General features: G+C 41.6%; 1 protein-coding gene across 3 annotated transcripts in view; it reads right to left on the reverse strand.

Moving 5' to 3' along the window:
* LOC144819239 (C-type lectin domain family 4 member K-like) overlaps positions 1-22,280 on the reverse strand; it is a 175,284-nt gene that overhangs the window by 75,541 nt on the left and 77,463 nt on the right. For all 3 annotated transcript variants that reach the window (XM_078677211.1, XM_078677209.1, XM_078677212.1), the window contains exon 4: positions 14,038-14,142. In XM_078677211.1, coding sequence (XP_078533337.1) covers positions 14,038-14,142 — 105 coding nt within the window. The remainder of the gene's footprint in view (positions 1-14,037; positions 14,143-22,280) is intronic.

Consider the following 22,280-nt stretch of genomic DNA (forward strand, 5'->3'; position numbering starts at 1 on the left):
AGATCGATTGCAAATGAAGATATTGAACTGGGAACTCCATTACTGCCATGAAATGCACAACCTTGATGAGGTCCTAAGGGATCAAGGGGCATATTATCAATAAATAGCGATATTTATCGCTAAGTAGGGTTAGCGGCAATTTTTTTATCGCCGCGCATCACGGGATTTTATCGCTGAGATAACGTGCTATTAGCAACGTTTATCTCAAAAGCGATAAAATTCCCGGCGATAGCGTCAAAATCCGTGAATATCGCTGAGAATACAGCGATATTCACGCATTATCGCTAACAGGATCTTTGCCATTATATCCACCTCCCATTGGATATAATGGCTAAGAACTGGTCTAAGCAGGTGTTAGTTTTTGGAGATATTCGTGGTTAGTTCGAATATTTCCATCGCTACACCTTTGTTGGTAATAGGCGATAGCAATGTTAGCGACTGCTTTCAGTCACTAACAGGTTGGGTACGCCCACTTTGCATGTCATTAGCGATAAATATGGCTGACATGCAAAGCGGGCCCCAAACCGCTCGCTATCGCCTACAAGCTGCCGCTAACTGCTGTTAGCCACAGCTTGCTAATAGGGCGATAGGCAATTTTCGCAGCTAAGCGGCAATAATACTATCTCCCCCTTAATAATATGCCCCAAAATTCATTGGCTGGGCGGATTGGAAAAAGCTATTTAACTTGAACACAATAAACACAAATAAAGTTGGATTCAATTCAATCTTGCCACACTTTGCATACTTGATAGATTTGTGGACTTTTTGGAAGTTTTTATCTTCAAATAGAGCCCAAATTGTTTTGTTTGCCTCATTGCTGTGTTCTGGGCTCTCTGCAGGAAGGAGTGCTAAAAATCAAGGATCCATGAAACACAGCAATGAAGACGAGTTCTACAAGGATCCCATGTTCACTCATATGTTCTTTCCGGATGTCACTCAAGATTGTAGATGTTACTGATGTGTGGTGTGAAATAACTCACTACACCAAATCGGCGCAAAAACCTTGTCTGGAGGATTAACAATATTCCAATGGGTTGGTGTTCTGTGTCTCCATTATGGGTGATAAAATATTGGGATACTACAGTCAGTGTGAATAAGTGAAGAGATCACATAGCTCAAGACTTACAATGCTTTATAGCCAGAATGGATGTGATCAATGAGGAAAGGGTTTCATCAGAGGAATGGAAGAATGGTCTGACCACAAACTAGGCTATATAAAAGTTTATACAGTATGTTAAAAAGGGGTGAGGTGGTGCCTAGTACGTTTTAATGCATGAGCAAATTGGGCTCTGGCCTAGGGACCAAGCCAGGCAGGGCCCCCCCTAATAGTTCTGGCTCTGTTCTCCACACGGTCCTGCTATGGTGACATTGAATGATTTTTAAACATAGATTGTTTTAACTTCCATTTTCCTTGAAGTTATGTTTAGGAACTGTAATCTGTATGCATATGTAATTTTATGCTCACAAACCTTTAAAACATATTTTTTAAAGCATACCCATACTGGGACAAGGCAAATTGAATTGATTTGTACCTATCATACCAAACTACTCGGTCCGCCGCGGGAAGTCTCGATTGTGCGGAGGGAATGCTGGGTCATTCAAAGAGCCAAGAGACGCCATCTTGGGAGGAAAGGGGTCGCACTCTAGTTGCTCGCCACTTCCGTGTAGAGCGGATTTAAATCCATGCCCGGCCGGACGCGCAGCACTTGGAGACAAGACACAAGCAGGTTCTGGTATCACCGGTTCCAGGCATGAAACTGCTGCTTAATTGCCTAATTTGCACAAATTGCTTGATAGTATTTTAAAGTTATTTTAGGAACTGTAATTTGTATGCATATGTCATCTTATGCTCGCAAACTTTTAAAACATATTTTTAAAACATACCCCTACTGGGACAAGGCAAATTGAATTGATTTGTACCTATCATACCCAACTCCTCAGTCCACCGCGAGAAGTCCCTATTGTGCGGAGGGAGTGCTGGGTCATTCAAAGAGCCAAGAGACGGCATCTTGGGAGGAAAGGGGTCGCGCTCTAGTTGCTCGCCACTTCCGGGGAGAGCGGATTTAAATCCATGCTCGGCCGGACGTGCAGCGCTTAGAGACAAGACACGAGCAGGTTCTGGTATCACCGGTTCCAGTCACAAAACTGCTGCTTAATTGCCTAATTTGCACAAATTGCTTGATAGTGTTTTAAAGTTATCTAGGAACTGTAATTGGTATCCATTTGTCATTTTATGCTCACAGACTTTTAAAACATATTTTTTAAAACATACCCCTACTGGGACAAGGCAAATTGAATTGATTTGTACCTATCATACCCAACTCCACGGGAAGTCCCTATTGTGCGGAGGGACTGCTGGGTCATTCAAAGAGCCAAGAGACGCTATCTTGGGAGGAAAGGGGTCGCGCTCTAGTTGCTTGCCACTTCCGGGGGGAGCGGATTAAAATCCATGCTCTGCCGGACGCGCAGCGCTTAGAGACAAGACACGAGCAGGTTCTGGTATCACCGGTTCCAGGCACGAAACTGCTGCTTAATTGCCTAATGTGCACAAATTGCTTGATGGTATGTTAAAGTTATTTTAGGAACTATAATTTGTATGCATATGTCATTTTATGCTTGCAAACTTTTAAAACATATTTTTTTAAAACATACCCCTACTGGGACAAGGCAAATTGACTTAATTGCTGGGGCATTGAAAGAGCCAAGAGACGCCATCTTGGGAGGAAAGGGGTCGTACTCTAGTTGCTCGCCACTTCGGGAGAGAGTGGGTTTAAATCCATGCTCGCCGGACGCGCCAAAGTCAAGCCCGTCTGCACCCGTCCGCACCCGTCCGCACCCGGCCGGGACCAGGGGCCACAACCCCTGCACAAATTCCCCAGATTACCTACACTAGGGAGGAATTATACAGGTATAATAATAAAATAAATAGTTATTGTGAGACACCCAATGAGTACACCGAGTCGACAAGCCCAGACAGATCAGAGAAGTGTGAAACACACACACTTAAGAAAATAACAAACCGGAACACAGAAAGGAAAACCAATCCATCGTCAAAGAATATGATACATGGTTGGAATCTAGGATTGATCAATACCAGATCACTACCAAAACACACAACAGAAATTCGAATTTTACTAGAGGAAACCAAATTTGATGCACTATTTATAACCGAAAGCTGGCTAAAGGAAGACTCTCTGCCTGACTAAGTCATGGCTCTCCCGCCAGAGTATGAAATCCATAGACTAGACAGAGTTGGACAAATAGGGTGGGGAGTCGCCATAGTGATCAGAAAGGCCCACAAGTGCATCACAGAAACTTTGGCAGTGGTAGGATGTGAATGTCTGTCCTTCTCCATCGCCCTCTCCTCAAATCTAACATTATCTGGCCTGCTAATATATCGCCCACCAGGCCCACACGGGGAATTCCTAGAAGAATTGCCCGAAGTTTTGACAAGTCTTCTATTAAAAAAAAGCCACATCTTGGTTCTTGGAGACCTGAATTTGCATTTACAAAACAAGGAACTCAGTAGCTTCTATCTCCTTCTCTCTGACCTGGAAAGTTTACAACTGACTCAGTTAGTAACATCACCTACCCACAACAAGCATTTACAATGCAATAGGCCTCGCAGCATTAAAGTTTGAGTTACTGGCATTGTAAAAGACAATGCTTTGCAATAATGTTTTGTTTTATTTGCAATTGGTATATAAACATTGTTTGTGAATGGTTAGCTGCTGCTTATGCTAAGCAAAGTTGGCAGTGAAGCTGTATAAATAAATGATTGCTAGTAATCGTATTGCTAGTACCATCAGAAGACTAGACCGAATAATCGCAGGGGCTCCAGGAGGAACAATCGTAACCTTAAAAGTGTCTTACCAGAAGCACCCGGTTATGTACAGTATTTAACCTATGGGTAACTGTTCAGAGCTTTTGTAATCGGAGGATTGCCTGCTGGCACTGCATGGGACAGCGGAGAGAGGATGTCATGCTGCGTGGCAATATGTGGAAGGAGGAGAAGCTGAAAAAGAGATACAGATGACAGGTCCATCAGTCAAAGGGGGCCTGTTTCCCCCTGTATTTTTACGCCATTATTAGCTGTTTTGCCCCTCTCCTGACCCGTGGGTTGGACAAAGCTCACTGACACGTCTCACAATTCACAATCTGCTACAGATCGTGTCCCCAAGTTAGTTTAGTGGTTTATCTCGATAGTCCCTCATCATATTAATGATCACCCTCCACTGTTTGTGACAGGCTCAGTGTGTTTTTAAATGTCAGTTTTAGTTTTCCTGAAAGTATCCCATCCTTGTACTGATAAAACGGTGTGCTGTGAAAAGTCTCGAATCGTGATTTGTCAGTGTGGACGCCCAGCACGGGTTTAGCCGAAGCGAAAGCGCACACACACGCAGTCCTTATGCACTGCGCATGCGTGCTGCCAACTTTCCTAGGAGCGCGCGGCAGTGTCCGGCTCCCGTGAGCTGAGGGAGCCCCGCATTTTCAGAGCCTGTACAAGAAAGAGCCTGGTGAGTGGTGGGGGGAGGGGTGCATGTTTGTGTGTGTGCGCGTGTGTCTGCATATGTCTGCGTGTGTGTGTGTGCGCGCGTGTGTGTCTGCGTGTGTGTGTGTGCGTGTGTCTGTGTACGTGTCCATTGTGTGTGTGTGAACAGTCTGCCGGAATCGGAGCGCGTGTTCACGCGTGCGACCTGATCCGATTCCGGCAGGCTGCGTGCGCGTGCCAGTCTCTTGTCTCCTCTTGGTAGTCCTTGAAAGCTGAAACAACTGAAATGATCACAATAGATAGGTGCGAGACCTAATAAAGGACATACCCTAGATCTGGTTATTACGAATAATCCAGATTTGAAAGTAGCCACTCCAATACCGGTCCCCTTGTCAGATCACTTTTTTATCCCAATAGAATTAAGAAAGACAGGGAGACACAATGATGAAACCGTAGCACCAAAAAAAACGGAAAAAAGATACTGGACAAAGATTAATCAGCCAGAATGGGAAAGGGTACTAACAAACTCAGCCAGCTCAGATATTTATGAACTAGGATCAGTGGATGAAGAGTATTCGAATTGGGAATCATGGATCAACAAATCTCTTGATCAAGTAGCTCCTAAAATTATGACAAAACTTAACTCCAGAACAAGAGCCGAGGGTTGGTTTAACCCTCAACTCCTTGAACTAAAAAAGCAGTGCAAAAAGCTTGAGAGGGAATGGAGGAAAACCTACGATTTATGACTAAAAGTTGATTATAAAAGGGCCATCAGAAATTATCACCAGAATATTAAACTCAGTCAAGCAAGATTCTTCGAGGAAAAAATAAAGGACGCTCAGAACTGGATGTATGACATTACAACGCATGCTTTTACATCGCATGCTTTTACAACGCGGTTTTTACAACGCATACCATTACAACGCTTAGTGCTTTGGGGCGCTGGATAGTGAATTGTTTAATTTACTATTCCAACTCCAGTCCCCGTGGATAGTAGGAAAGGTGTTGGATAGTACATTAAACCCATTCCCTATCCTAGAGCGCCCCCCAGCGCAATGCGTTGTAATGGTTTGCGTTGAAAAAGTTGCGTGGTAAAGGTTGCGTTGTAAAGGATGTTCCCCCTCAGAACTCCTCAAAAGAACTATTTCAAGTAATTAAATCACTATCTAATATAATTCCAACTGTTAGTCACACCGAAGCTTAGGTAGAAAGATGTAATGAGCTGGCCACATACTTTCTTTCGAAAATAACAAACGTATATAGTAATTTTAAGAATGTGGGAAACATACCCTCAGAGGAGGATGTAGATACAGAGTCAAAACCCCCACAACAAGTGTTACCACAGTTCCCCCCTATGGAAATGCAGGAGGTCACAGAATTGATGGAAAAGGTGAAATCTGGCTCTCCACTGGACCCAGTTCAACCAAAATTTCTAAAGACTATTGCACCATCATTGCACCAAAACTCCTAAGAATACTGAATCAGTCCCTGGAGTCAGGTGAAGTCCCGGGAACGTGGAAACATGCAGCAATAAAACCACTGCTATAGAAAGCTAATGCAGATCAGGGACAGTTGGGAAATTTCCGGCGATATCCCAATTACCATATGCAGGCAAAATGCTAGAAAAACACGTGAACAGGCATCTCTCTAATTTTTGGGAGAGCAACCAATGTCTGCATTCAACCCAAATGGGATTCCGAGCACAGCACGGAATCGGCACTCTTGGTAGTGGTAGAGGAGTTGAGACAAACCTTAGATCAGGGGAAATCCACGGTGCTCCTCCTATTGGATTTGAGCGCCGCTTTCGACACGGTGGATCATCACATACTAGGCAGTAGGTTAGCTAATATCGGAATACAGGGTCATGCTCTTGAGTGGCTGATTTCTTTCCTGAACAATTGAACTTTTCAAGTTCAGGAAAACTCGACCCTCTCAAAAACCATGAGCCTAGAGTGTGGAGAGCCTCAGGGATCAGCCCTGAGCCCCTCCCTCTGTAATGTTTATATGGAACGTCTGGCAGAAATCGTACTGGAGTATGACATATCACTAACCTTGTACGCTGATGATACCCAATTAGTGATATCATTAGACTCAAAAAACAGCACAGATGGAGAGACTCTGTCACCTTACTTAATAAAAGTAAAAGAATGGATGACAAAAAGCTGTCTGAAGCTAAATGGGGAAAAAACTGAGATATTATATCTTGGGAATAAATTAACAACTAGCCCCATGTTAGCTTGGCCAGACAGCCTAGGTCAGATACCCATGCCAAAAGATACAATCAAAAGCTTAGACTTCTGGTTGGAACCTGATCTATCTATGCGGACGCAAGCTACAAAATTAGCCGCAACCTGTTTTGACCTCTTAAGAAGTATCAGGAAAATCTTGGAAAGAGTACCAATCCACCTAAGGAAGACAGTGATCCATTCTCTAGTCACCTCCCGACTGGACTATGGAAACTCTCTATTCCTTGGTGCACCTAAACAGGTTACACGAAAGTTGCAGATCGTGCAGAATGCAGCGGTTAGACTACTCTGTAACATCCCCAGTTGGGAACCGATTAAAAAACACCTAGCAAGTCTACACTGGCTCCCGATAGAGTCAAGAATAAAATTAAAAATGCTGATTATCACACACAGAGCACGTCACTATAGAGGACCAGGGAAGATCAAGAAGCTTATCTCGCCATACGTTCCAAGTAGACAGCTGCGGTCTAGTACTGCAGACCGTCTAACACAAACAAAGGTCAAAAGAGAAAGATGGGGGGGTAGAGCCTTCTCTCATCTGGCTCCCAAACTTTGGAATTCAATCGCATCAGAATATAGAAAGCTAGATAATGAACTTCAATTTCGGAAGCAAATTAAAACATGGCTGTTTAGGCAATTTCTCTGAACCATCTACTGAACTGAGCTCTCTTCTCTTGTAACTGATCATTTAGTGCTGGGAAGCCTTACGACAGCCATGCGCTTTACAAATCCGACATAATAATAATAATAATAATAATAATAATAATAATAATAATAATAATAATGTGCATTGTGTGGGAGTCTATTGCAGATATTTTGCAGAGAAATGTTGTGTTTGTTTCTCAACACTAAGTAACATCCATAAAAAGCTTCTTTTAAATCGAAACAGGACCTCATATATGAAAAATGGCAGTGGGTCGCAGAAATTATCTTCAATATTAATGAGCTGCTGCTTTATTACAAAATTGAAAACACACATAACTATACCTGGATATGAAATGGAAACCGTTTTAAGAATTTGGACCAGTGTGAAAGGGGCAGTATCAGGCAGCATCTGTGACCTGTCCAGAGAGGGCATGAAAAAGCTGAAATTGGTTCATAAATTGAAAGCTGTTCCGAACAAGGGCCCTCAAAATATGTTTGGCCAAAGGAGCCAAAAACTCCTTAATATGTCCCTGGTGAAAAGGCAGGTTGACTGTTTGCAGTAAGAAAGAGGGTGATTGCCAAAGCCCATATGTTACATTTGGGTATGTGTAATATACTGTTGTTGTGTTTATACTGTTCCTATGTACCTGGTTCCTAGCTGTTCAGCCAGTGTGTGTGTTCTGCATGGAATGTTGGTGTGATGGACATGTTTGGAATGCTTGGGTGCCTGGTGTAGGTGCTGTCAATTAAAGATGGGCTAAGCAGCAGGGTGGCAGCTCCTGGTGGAGCTGTTCTACAGGACCTACACAACTTGATTACAACTTAATCTATTTGAAACTACATCCTGGGCTGGACTTTTTTTTATTACAGTATGACACTAAGGTTAAGCCAAAAAAGACTGTGTGAAACAAAGTGGTGGACATTGATGGCTAAGACATCATATTAAACTGCTCAGAATGCAGTGCTACACAAAGGATTTGTATTCAGTGAAGTGTTAGTATACAGGATAACTGGGACAATGGGAGAAAGCAAGGGTGAATTGGAACTTTAGCATTTGCTAATAGGAGATAGAGTGCAGGATCACAAAACATTTTTGGCTGGCGTTGTTATATGTTTTCTAAGGAAGTGCCTGGTGCAAACACCTTATACAAATGTATCATGATGCAGATTTGTGGGGGATATATTGCATGACAAGAATATTTATGCATATCTATTGTGTTATATTTTGTTGTGGTGTGAATGAATTACCACGGCCTATCACAGGAGCTGTCTCTACAAACAGGGCAAAATGGATTGGTCCATGTTTTGAAATACTTTGAGCAGGGGCGGTCTTCACTTCAGGTGTCACCACCACCAGGGACCATCCATGCCGTTACAGGGATACGATAACTTCTATTATACACAGGTTTATTACGAGAAAACTACGATACAAGGACGTGGAAGAGACTGAACTTCCTAGGTACCAACAATTGCCGGATAATGGGATTTTGAAACACCTGTGGGGATGATTTTATTGCCCCACATATCAGACCTACATGTAACTGTTAAACGGGCAGGAGAAAAAGGAAAAAGGGACATCATATGAAAACAATATTTAGAATGTTCCAATCAGATATCTATTCTGAGAAATAACTATTTGCCCTGAAGAAACTCCATGGAAAAGGAGTGAAACGCGTTGGCTGATCTGTTTTGTAAAATTACCTGGTGATCTGTATTTTAAAAGAACGGATAAAAACAAATAAAGAATTTTTCTACGTATATGAGCAACACTTTTTGTTTGGACTTCTTCTTGGTGCGCCCCCACACAAAATTGAATTAGGTATCTTTTATGATCTGGAAAGCACAGCAACGCCAAACAGCAGCTGGCGTTGGGGTTAGCAGCACAAAACTTTAAGGATTTATTTAGGAACTGGATATTAGGTGCTGCGTCGTAGGGTCCGCTGCTACGTTCTTTGAGACTGTTTATTCACCACCACCAGGACTAGTGATCAAACATTTATTGACTGGTCCCTTTACTGATTAAAAATTGGCAGGTCTAATTGTCATGGACTCATGGAAAGTTGCAGGTGAGATCAGAAGGTCGGTGTGAGCCGTTGGAGTAGTGTTTTTACTTAAAGCATTGCCTTGTGAGGGTGCAACTCTATAACTTAAAGGTTCTCTGATATTTTTAATGTTTATTTTCGCGTTAAATTAATGTTTTAAATTTTCTGTATACTTTATTATAGGAAGATTCTGCAGACAGGCTGGAGATCTCCGCGTGGTAAAGTATAGGAAAAAATTAAAAAAAGTTTATTTAACTTGAAAATAAATATAATAAATATTCTTTTACCTTAAATGTTCACCTAAATTCATTCTATGTTTTTACTTAAATGTAAATACAACATATGCTACTATTAACAGTATTTTGAATTATATCTTTAATAAATGGAAAAATATTACATTTAATTAAAATATTTCTTTGGTAAATTGCAATTAGAAAATAAAATGCTACCTAAAGAAAAATAAACGTATTTATATTTTAATAATAAATATTGTTACATTAATTGTTAGATTCGAAAATATTATTTCAAATATTTGTATATATTTATAGTATTAAATTTTACTTATTTTTATTTTGAACTATCTAAAATTTCCTTTGGAGTTTTATTTTAATTCCCTCTCTCCTTTATTTGCTATGGGAGGGCGTAGCAGTACCAGTGATGTGCCATGTGTGGTGCTGGACCTACTAATGTTTTTTTTAAGAGTAGCTTACACTCGGATTTTACAAATAAGCAAAGTGGAGTTACAATACTCAACAGTGTAAATCACTCAAACCTGTAAGTTATCTGTGTGAATCAGGTCCTCAAGTTTAATTTATAACCAATGTAGTATCCATCAAACCTGTAAGTAAGTGGACATACGTTGCTGAAGACAGACTTGTAATAGACTCCTCACTGGGATAGTTGCCTCAATTTCTTAAACTAGCAGACTCCTTCATGTCGCCCTTAAATGTTAGAACATTTTAATCGGATTGTCGTCTAGGTTTTACGTTTTTAAAGGCAACAGGAAGTTTTTGTTCTGCTTATTAATTTCCATTCCTAAATCTTTTTTTGTTCTTGCAAAAAAGGGGGGGTGATTGAGGAATGCTGCTCAGCATACTCCAGGTAGTCGTTCGTTTTAGGTGCACACTTGCAAAGTCTGCTTCTATCTACTCACCTCTCTTGCTTGAAATAGTCGAGTTTTTGACAGAAGTAATCTATTAGAAATGTTTTACTTTTTATTGTTGGAATGGTGTTCCCTCACAGAATTGAGGTTCTTCTAATTTATTGCCCTGCAAATGTTTAAAAACTTCAAGCAGGCTTCATATAGGAATTTACCTTACTGGCAAAGCACAGATTAGGCAATGATATTTGATTACATCTTAATAACAAGCAGATGTGTGCTAAACTTTAAGCCCCATATTGTATCAGGTTATTGATATGTAGGCACATTCTTTCATATTTTCAAGGTTTGTCTGAAAATTGTAATTAAGTGAGATATAGGAAAAAGACAAGAACTGAGTAAAATTGGTTAAAGGATGAAGAAAGGAAAAGAAAAGAACAGAGCTCCAAATTATACAACAATGTTATAAATATTTAAGGAGGTTTTAACATATCAATGGTATTAAAAAGCATAGATGCAAAATTGTTTATGTGTATCAATAGACCAATCCACTTTATTGTGATCTGTTCTGAAATGGTATTAACTCTATCAAGTATCTAATTATTGCACTTTGCAACATTCCACCATGTTTTACATTAGGTATCAGTTGCACTTTCCCAACTGGAACTGACGGCAAGTGAAGTGATATGTAATAATAAATCCACAAATGTACCTTTAATGTGAATTCCACTGATGAAAGACACAATATAGAAAAATACATCAAAAATCTGTTTAGTTGTAGACCAAAAATGAAATCAAAACTGTCTAAAATTCGGACAAATGAAAAACATATGTACTGTGTCTAGTGCCTGAGAGCCAAGTGTCCAACAGTGCACATGACACAAAATGTTTATTTTGAGTTTTTGACCAGACTTTGTCCCCCATCTCCTAACAGAGAGTAAACAATTGAGATACTTTAAATCTGTGTTTGATTTATATTCATAACCACAAGGACTCTGCAATAGTTTATATGTGGATGATGATCTCTTTTGAAAAGAACAGCCCAGTGAGTTAATACAGGAGGTCTGAGTCTGATCATCTATATTGAAAATTAGCATTGATAATTTTTGTTAAAGATGCTGTGAGCCTATAATTATGGTGTACAAAGATATCAAGAAGACTGTTAATTTGTTTTAATTTGTGAAACGTAATTATTCTATAAACTTGGCGTAATTGAGAGACATTTATATTCAATTTCATTTGTAGGGGTGCACTAGAATCACATACATAGAGTGCATCTGCATATAATCCTTTGCCGTGTTAACATAGGGTGTTAGTACTTTGAATAACACGAACGTTATGTATTTAGGCCATTATATAGAGTACGTGAAGAATTAATGTGGAAAACTAAATTTAACTATTAGAAATACTAACATGAAGCACTTGTGTTGTGCAATTGACAATTATTTATTAATGTGTTTATTACATGTTATTGTATATGTAGGTATGAATATTAACCGAATGTGCATTACTTTCTATGCAATTTGTAAAGCTCATGCTCAATTTCTCTTATGTTAACACATTTTCCCTGGAAGTTCTCACTTTAGAATTAACGGTTTGAATTTCATGTGTGCTGTGGATTTCATCTTTCTCAAGTTTGTGTTGTTGGTGGACAAGCACCCTTGTTTGTTAGAATAATGCCTTTGGTTTAGGAGTTAGGCAAGGAGAGAAGAGGATACATTGGGAATTAGTGTCGATAAGGAGAACTGTTGTATTTTCACAGCAGATAAGGCCTGGTAAACAAGGTCATCTTGTTGCTGTTCACCATCTTGTGGAAAACTACCTATGAGAATGTGGTCTGAGTGGATGGTGGAACCTGAAAGAAATCCTGGGAAGATACCTGTAATATTGGAACGTTGCAAGTAGAGAAAGTGCCCTCGCCTCTTCTCTCCCTTAAAGAGAGGTCCATATTATCAAGAACGGCGATAACATTATCGCCGCTTTCGCAGAAAGAAACTGACGCTAAAGCGGCGATAAGGGGCTTGATAATATGCCCTTGAGAATTCCAATAGAAGCCGAGGTTCTGGTGTGAAGGATATCAAACCTGGGCTTCTATTGGAAATCTCAAGGGCATATTATAAAGCCCCTTATTGCCGCTTTAGCAGCAGTTTCCTGTTGCTAAAGCAGCGATAATCTAATCACCGTTCTTGATAATATGGCTCAGAGCATCTCTCAGTGAGCTCTGTCTCAGTAGCCTCATGCTACCTGACTCATTGGGGGTGGAGAGGCTTCTAATGAAGAATCCAAATGTTGACACCTATCTCTACCCTGTCCCCGAAGAATGCTTAAGTAGGGATGTCAAGTTAGCGTTAGTGTAGCTGTAGATTAATGCTCTATTTCCATCAACCCTCGATGCAGGGGAACTTGGGGGCATATTATCATGGGGCTTTATCTCCGCTTTTTTGGCTTTAAAAGCCAAGAAAGCAGAGATAAAATTATCTCCCTATTACCAAGCTGTCGCTAACACCAGTTAGCGACAGCTAATAGGAGATAGTGACCATCTTGGGCCCCGCTTTGCATGTCAGTGATATTTATCACTAATGACATGCAAAGTGGGCGTGCCAAGATGTTAGCGACTGAAAACAGTCGCTAACATCGCTATCTCCTATTACCAACTTTTGGAGATATTCGCGCTAAGCGTGAATATCTCCAAAAGCTAACACTTGCCCAGGAGCAGTTCTTAGCCATGTTATCCAATGGGAGGTGGATAACATGGCTAAGAGCATTTGCTCGATAATGCATGAATATCGCTGACTTTTCAGCGATATTCATGCATTGCGGCCGTTTTTTATCGCATTTGCGATAAACCTTGCTAATAGCAAGGTTTATCTGCAATAAAAATCGCCGATGTGCGGCGATAATTTTTGTCTCTAAACAAGTTAGAGACAAAAATTATCTCTATTGGTTGGTAATATGCCCCTGGGACTCTAGCTTTTTGATCCTTTGCATTCTATTTCTTGAGTTAAATGTCTTGTGCATGTAGCACCGACTCAACTTCATTCGCAGATTAGGCTTCATGTTGGTTCCAATGTATTTCTATACACTTGTCTTGATGTGTCTTTATGTCTAGTTATTTTTGGCTTTGTAATAAATTGCTTTTGAATTGGTTGACATTGTTAATGATTACTCTCCCCTCCACGCTTTCATGCTGAGAAAAAGTACCATTGACTTGTGTTCTAGAACAGATCTAGAACATACTGGCCTGGCCCTTTCCTTTTCTCATTCCATAAAACAGTTTGATAATATCTGTTTAACTTTGCAAAGGGTAAAAAGATTACAATGACTGGAAGAGACATAATTTTAATTGCGTACAACCTACCCGGGCACAACTAGAACAAGTGGACCACCCATCTATCAGAGATATAGCAAATTGGATAACACTCGTTTCACTACACTTAAAGGTGGATTATACTATATAAATGCAGAAGACGTAAAATAAAGAATTCTGTTTTTTTTACCTACTCAGATACTTACCGAAGCTATTTACCAATGACTGGTCTCTACTGGCATTTTCTGCATTTGCCTTAAACATCTGCAGCATTGTTTGGAATGTTGAGAGATGCCCCAACATTCGTAAACCTATATTGAATTAATAAACAATGATACATAATGATTAGCAGTGCATTTTGTATATATTTACACTGAGTTACACAATTGGTACAATATAGAATTAATTCCACACAAGGTCAGCATAGCATTTGATCATTCCAAGGTTAACAAAATGAGAACCAATTTTATTCGGTTAATGACACTATAAATAGCAACCATTCACAAAGCCAACAGGTCTCACCATTGAAAGGGGTCTCGCCATTGAAAGGGGTGTGCCAACCTCATGGCGTCATTATTTTTACATTACTGTTCTGAAATAACCATTTGACTTGTAGGAATAGTCAAATAAAACAGCAAAAGTGGCTGCAAGTGCATCATGATGAATGCATGTGAAAACGTCGCAAAGTATGCACATGGATACATGCACACAGTTGCTGGCTTGGTACAGTTTTTATCTCATCATAGATGGCCACTGTATTTGTGCATTCATCACTATGCATGTGCACACATGTGCATGCAGTAGTTATATTGTAATGGTCTTCAACCACTCCAAGATGGATGAAGTGTGCTAGCATGCATCACAATGCATTGACGCGCATGCAACCATTTTCGCTAATATATTTTAAATTTTCAACATGGCAAACCACCATTTTAGAATGAAAGCATAAATAAAAAATAAAAAATGGAGTGCGTAAGTATATCCAAATTGCCCAGTAGCACATTGCAGCTGCCAGGTCCTCTAAAGTAAATTAATACATTAATAAAAGGGGAGGGACTGAGAGCGATGTGGAGCAAAGGATGAACTGTGAGGCCCAGGGAATGTTTCTAAACTACTGTTTTAGAATGCCTATAGCAAGATGAACAATAGTAGCCAATGTCTGCAAGAGTCTGCTCAAAAGTTTCCTTCTGTGTGTGTGCATCTATAAGTACCTGTACATTGTATGTTGTGTGATGTCAGTAATTCTCACCAGACATCTGAATTTATCTATAGACACCACTTGAACATGGTTATTACATGTGTTCTGGATATGTGTCATATGAAAACTAGACGTGACAGCTTTAAAAAAGATTTTGTCCTCAAACACACCCGTCTCTAAACAAATGCTAGGCACTCTCTTGGATACTGTACAAAACTGGCTCCTTAACGCAATTGATACCTGTCTTCCTCTCTCCCTAAATAGGGCAAATAATCATCGTCCTCCAGCGCCTTGGTTCACCGATAAACTTAAAAAAGGTAAGACTAAATGCAAGGAGCTGGAATGGCACTGAAGGAGGAACTATGCGTCGGACTCCAAAACTGATTATAAAAGGGCAAAAAAGGAATATCATGATATTTGCAGATCTGCTCACGCGAAGCATGTATTGGCAACTATTTTTGGCACCCTGAACTGCTCCAAGACACTTTTTAGTGTGATCAAGGAGCTTTAACCGCTTCCATGCTCATGACGGAGCTGCTCCGTCATGGCCCACTCGGCGAGCCTGCGTGGCGCAAATTCCGCGCCTGCGCTGGACGTTGAGCGGGCGGGGCCATGACGGAACCGCTCCGTCATGAGCACAGCTCAACCGCGGCACGTGACGGAGCGGCTCCGTTATGGGCATGCGAGCACCGCTCGGCCCCCCCTCCCCCTCTATCGCTCTGCCGGAATTGCCGCCGCAGTGAAGGGGTTAAGGCTCCCAAACTCAAGCCAGGCTCCCTTCACAAAACAATCAGCAATGCCAATATCTGGCAAATTTCTTTCTCCTGAAAGTAGAGAAAATGTACTCAGAAATAGTGAGCCTTCAATGCAATAGTTCCCCTCCATTGAAAAATACAAATTCCCCACAGTCAATTTCTATCAAGGTGCCTGGTGAACCTAAAAACAAACTGGCCATATTGCCCCTGCTAAACATAGACTCCTTTAAATACCTTTTACACAGCATTAAGTCAGGCTTGCCCAGGGATCTTTTTCCTGTGTCAGTGCTCAAACAGCTTGAGCCATCATCTTTGCTGGTACTTATGAACCTTCTGAATGCCTCCTTACAGCAAGCCACAATTCCACCAGAGAGGAAGCATGCTGTGGTGCTCCCCACTTGAAGAAGGCCAATGCAGATCCTGATTTGCCATCAAATTACCAGCCTATCTCTCTGTTACCGGCTTTCTCCAAGATGTTGGAAAAGCATATCCAAGCACAGTTGTTCAAATTTGTAGAATCACAGAACATTCTTCACTCATCCCAACTGGGGTTCAGAGCAGGCTTTTCAACAGAAATTGCGCTTCTTGGGTTTACAGAAAGACTGCGTCATCATCTGGACGCTGGAGAAACACTGTGGCCCTTATATTGCTTGGTTTCAGCGCTGCATTTGACACGGTGTCTCACACCGTGTTAGTGGAAAGCCTAAGATCTTTGGGCATCTGCGGCTTAGCCCTCGATTGGCTCATCTCTTTTCTTGCCAATTGAACCTTCCAAGTTTTCTCTCCCACTGCTACTTCTGATACCCTTCTCTCACCTTATGGGGTACTTCAGGGCTCCATCCTTAACCCTCTACTATTCAATCTGTACATTAGACCTTTGCCTGCTGTTGTAGAGGATGCTGGTTTTTCCCTGTTCTCTTACGCGGACGACTCCCATATTATCTTCTCTCTGTCAGTGAAGAGCTTAGCTGAGACTTCCCTCCTCCAGTTGGGCTTGGGTAAAATTGCCTAAAAGATGCAGGCCAACTACCTTAAGCTCAACGGAGAGAAGACCGAGGTTGTGGTCTTAGGGAAAAACAAGGATCTCTGGGGGCCCCAACATTGGCCTAGTGAGATGGGCGTACTTCCTCATCCCTCCCGCCAAGTCTGCAACTTGGGTGTCATCATTGATGACTCACTAGCTACGCAACATCAGGCTGTTAAGGAAGCCGCCACATGCTTCACCATCTTGAAGTGGCTAAAAAAGATCATTTGGATACTGCCGGAGTCTGTCCAGAAAACTGTATTCCAGGTGCTTACTACCTCTAGACGGGACTGCAGTAACATTCTTTACCTGGGAGCCAATAAGGCGGTGCCTCGCAAGCTACAGATGGTTCAGAACTCAGCTGCAAGACTACTTTGCCAGGTTCCTGGAGATATTTCTGTTTCTGGTCACCTGCGTGACCTGCATTGGCTCAGGGTGGAGAACGGTATCAAGTTCAAAGCCCTGAGCTACATGTTCAAAATCAAAACAGGTGTGGCCCCTCAGTATCTGCAGTCTCTGGTCTGCCCCTATGTGCCAGCTCGCTGCCTTCGCTCGTCTAATCAAGGGAAATTTACTGTGCCTAGAGTCAAACTATCTCAGATGGGCGGATGATCGTTTGCACACCTCAGTCCCTCCCTATGGAACTCACTTTCCACCTTAATTCGGAATGAAACAGCGTTTGTCTAATTCCACAAATGCTTAAAAACCTGGCTTTTCAACCAATAATCTCTAAGCTACAACCTATTGCTTGGATTGGCCGGAGCCAGGAAACCCTTTTTGGGTAGGTGTTGCGCCTTACAAATTGAATTAATAAATAAATAATGAATGGCACAATATTTTTCCACTAGTACATATACATAGTATATAAAACATATTTAAGAACTTATCCACCTTCCAGACACAATAGAACCCCTTTGAATGTGTGTCAGTTGAATCTGAGACACAACATCCTGACATGTGCATGCGAGGCTCGCTCATGTTTGATTGAGACATGATTCACAATGTTAGATATGGTTTAATCACAAATGCAGAGGCATCATCCATGTGTACAAAGTGTGCCCAATTCTAGGTTTTACATGAAAGTATAGATGTGAAGAAACAATGTAAAACCAGTAACATGGACATTTGTAGAGAGGCGTGTAGAAGGATAGCAGTGCTAATGAGATTAACACGCACTCATAACCTTTTGAGTATTTTCACTTATTGGCCATATGATACATAAAATGGAATGACTAAGGTGTAAAGAAGGTGGAAAAATGCACAATCTTCACATGACTGGGATTGTAAGAAAAAAGTGCAATTGGCAGTCATTTTCAGTGAAATAAAACTCTCTACTTACATGCTGATTATTATAATTTTCCATACCTGTTTATTAGGTGTCAGTGATTAGAATGCATGTTTGCACACATAAAGTCACAGTGGTTGATCATCAGATTTTGCTTCCAATTAATCTAGTAGCCCATTGCAGTCCTCAAATACCGGCTGTTCCCACCCATGGGTGTGAGGACTCTGGGGGAGATCTGCCTCCGCTGTCACCCACAATTTGACATGACGAAGCCAACTCCCCAAATTTGGAGTCATCCTTTTGCCAGCACTAACATCAGGTTGACACAGCGACAGGTATATTTAGTACCTTTTGATACGGCCCGATAGGCAAACCAATTGAGACAATACCAACTGTTTGGTCGTAATTTCCAATATTACGTCAAGAACATATGTACAGTACGGCAGAATAAAGGGACAAAGCTACACCTTGGTAAAAATCTACATCTGCTCCGATACAGCATGGGCATCAAAGGCAGCCCCACACAGACATCCTGCTTTTTCTCCTTGGAGACAGGTATGTCTGATTTAAGTGACTAAACTGAGTTTATTGAAAGCGCAGATTGCATGATAACATCTTTGTATACTCCAGGCAACACACCTGTAAAGTAGCCCACCTGGCCTGCCTACAATACCTGCTGAGCCCGGGCGCGTGATCGACATAACATGCTATTCTGTCTGAGACTGTGCCATGAGCAATTTGAGTCCAGTTTTATACCCTTCCACCATCAGGTTACGTGGGGCAGGGGTCACCTCAGGTAGCCATTACATCCCATCCAACATTAGTTAACATCCAGTTCCCTGTGGATCATTGTGTGGCAAATTCAAAATTTCTGGGTTGTTGACTTGTGGTTGGATTCAGGCAAGTCTTATCTGCAGTTCCGAATTGCCTCCAGAGTCATCCTAGTCTCATGGGTTGTCATCTCTCCTGATGAGCCAGAGTTTTGAGCTGCAGAGGACACAGTGTTAATCTTGCCTCACTGATGGTCTTGGCTGGTTGGCATGGTTACAGCCCATCTGGACCTCGTCTGTTTGTCCTTGTTCTTAATGGCCTGTGTTTTCTTCAGGGCTGCATTCCTTTGTTGTCACTTTTTTGAACCAGGATATGTTCCCTGTCACTGTTTCAATGCTCCTTAGGTGCTATTTCTTGCTGTCACTGTCTGTAGTACTCTCTGATATAGGGTGTGGAATTTCCACTGGAATGTCAGTCCTGGATCAACACCCAGTCCCCCACTGCCAGGTCAGGTACCTGAGCATTTCAGTGCTGGCTCGCCCTCGCATTTTTTTTATCCTCCGGTTTTGTGTGCCAGTAGGGTCAAATACTGGTGGCGTCCATCCAGGGCTGGTTGGGGTTGTACCACAACCTGCTTCCTTCAACATCAATGCCCATGGCGAGCACTGCTTCGTGCAGTGAGGGATGCTTCTGTACGCAGGTAGGAGTCTACACAGACATAACTCTCAATCATACCCTTCATCTACTGCCAGGCACATCACATCACTTAGTCTCCTTGAACTCTATCCTTTGGAATGGTGGTTACATTGTACATATTTCTTCAGGTAATGCCAATTTTCACCCAGACCTTTTTGAGTAGGAGGCTGACTTTTTAGAATGAGGTTGATTCAGTTAGCAGCACCACTGGCTACTTGGATTACCCGTCAACCAGTACCATCGTCAGACACATATCCGGGTAGCTGCTAAATTTGAGGCTGACTTTGGTCCATAGTGCGTCGCAGCCTTCTTTGGTGGCCATTGGTGCTGAGACCCCTGCTCCACTCATAGGTTGACAGGCAGTGCAGTTCTTTACCATGTTTTAGACTGCTGGGTTGAATCCTGGGAACCACACCTTTTTTCCCAGGTGGGCCTTTCTTTTTGTCGCTCCTTGATGGCATTAGCTCGACGACTTTGTTGGACAGAATTGCCCATATAATCATGCAGTGGCCTTGTAGAAGTGGCCAATCTGGGCCATGCAAAGCTTATTCTGTACCCTCCTCAGCTTGGACAAGCATTCCTTGTCAGCAGGTGTCCACTGGCTGGCATCTCTCAGGAAAGTTTAGTGGGCTTTGCAAGGAGTTGCACACTTCCTTTACAAATCAAATCAAATTGACTTTATTTCGGATATATTGCAATCCATAAAAGTACACACATAAAACAGTTCATAATAAAACATCACAATTATCACAAAGTCAATCTAAATTACATACAACTCAAATGTATCTTTAAAAAAGAGTGCATAGACAGAGTCAGAACAATAAAAAGTGCAATAGGGTCCATATACAGAAGAAAGTGCAGTAGTGCCTTGAGCTGCAGTTAATGCACAATTACTCATCCAAACAAATCCTTAGTCTCATAGTCAATTTTAAAAATTCTAACACCTGGAGGACACTGTCAGAGTACAGCAGCTGTAAATACATAAGGGCGGGTCTGATTTGATTAAAATTTAATTTCTTTAAAAGAGTAACCAGATACCGCTTACGGGGATATTCATAAAATGTACATAAAAATATAAAATGCAGCATATCCTGTGGAGACTTCCCGTCGCAGCCACAGGGAGCTGCTGGTTTCTTAAAAACATCCGACTTGGGTCTAATTAAAAGCTGATGAAAGATGTTAAACCTGAAGCGAGTCAGCAAAAATTTCTCATGGGTGGTGAAGGAGCATGTCAGATACATTTCCATTGAATCACAAGTTCTCAACATGATATACTTTCTGACATTGGGTTTCAAAAGCTCAACTTCATCTCTTAAAGCATTACGGTTCAGGAAAAAAGCACTCTTAATTGCAGCAACATCACCCTTAACTATATCCCTCGGGTTATCAAACAGGTTCAGGCGGCCAAGCTTCAAAAATTGGGACTTCAAATATTTAAGCCAGGGTACACACATTGCATGATCAAGAGACACGAGATCCTCCACTATCAGGTGGGTTAGAGGGATTGCATCACTTAACCATAGTTTTACCCAGCACAACAGTGGTTTCAGTCCAACAATGTCCGATAAATGCAAACAGCCAAGTTCTTCATGAGCAGCTAGATTTGGTGTGCTCCCAGGGACACACAACAGACGTTTTAAAAATTTATTTTCAACTATTTGTAGTTGTTCACAGTTTGTGTAGCCCCATATCTCACTTCCATATACTGCTGTGGCTATGGATTTAGCGTTATATAGATTCATCATAGCCACATTTGGCTTTTTCCCCAACTTAGAGGCAAAATTAAAGATGGAGGCATTTACCCTGGACATTTCCCCCTTTTTCTTGGCCAAGTGTGGGGCCCAACACATCTTAGTATCAAATAGGACACCCAAGTAAGAAAATGTCTGGGTGATGGGTATCGGGACATCATTCAGTTTAAAATTGAACTTCTTTTTAGGTTACGGCCAACATGCATTATAAAGGATTTAGAATTGTTGACCGTAAGATCCCTATCAGACATAAATTTATTAAACCCATTCAAAAGTGCCTGAAGACCTAATTCTGTTCGCGAGATTAAGACCGCATCGTCGGCATATAAAAGCAAAGGAATGCACCTCGCACCAGCTCTAGGACAATCAGATTTTATCTCTTGTAACTCAGCCTCCAGGTCGTTTATATAAAAATTAAAAAGGTAAGGGGCCAGGATGCACCCCTGGCGTACACCTTTATTAATAGGAAAGCAACCCGTAGTTTCCCCAGTCGATGAATACCTTACGTTGGCTTTTGTGTCATTGTGCAGATCCGCGAGGAACTCCACAATCCCCCCATCTATTCCCTTATCCTTCATGGTCCGCCACAGCCTCCCCCTGTTGACACAGTCAAACGCTGAGGACAGATCCATGAAGGCAAGGTGAATAACTCCCTTCTGTACGACAGTATATTTATTCAAAATGAGGAACAGGTTGAGACACTGGGTTATAGTTGAGCGCCCCTCACAGAAGCCGTATTGAGAAATAGACAAAATGTGGTTTTCATTCAACCAACTTGTTAGGCGTTGAAGTATAACCCTCCCCATAATCTTAACCATTGAATCAATTAGGGATATAGGTCGATAGCAGAGTGCACTTCCCCTATCTCCCTTCTTGAATACAGGGACTATAGTTGATAGTCCCCACGTTTCCGGACATCCCACTATGGCCACCGCATTAAATACGGCTACCAGAATGGGAGCCCAAAAA

Source organism: Lissotriton helveticus, chromosome 2_1 (genome assembly GCF_964261635.1).
Source record: "Lissotriton helveticus chromosome 2_1, aLisHel1.1, whole genome shotgun sequence".
Lineage (NCBI taxonomy): Eukaryota > Metazoa > Chordata > Amphibia > Caudata > Salamandridae > Lissotriton > Lissotriton helveticus.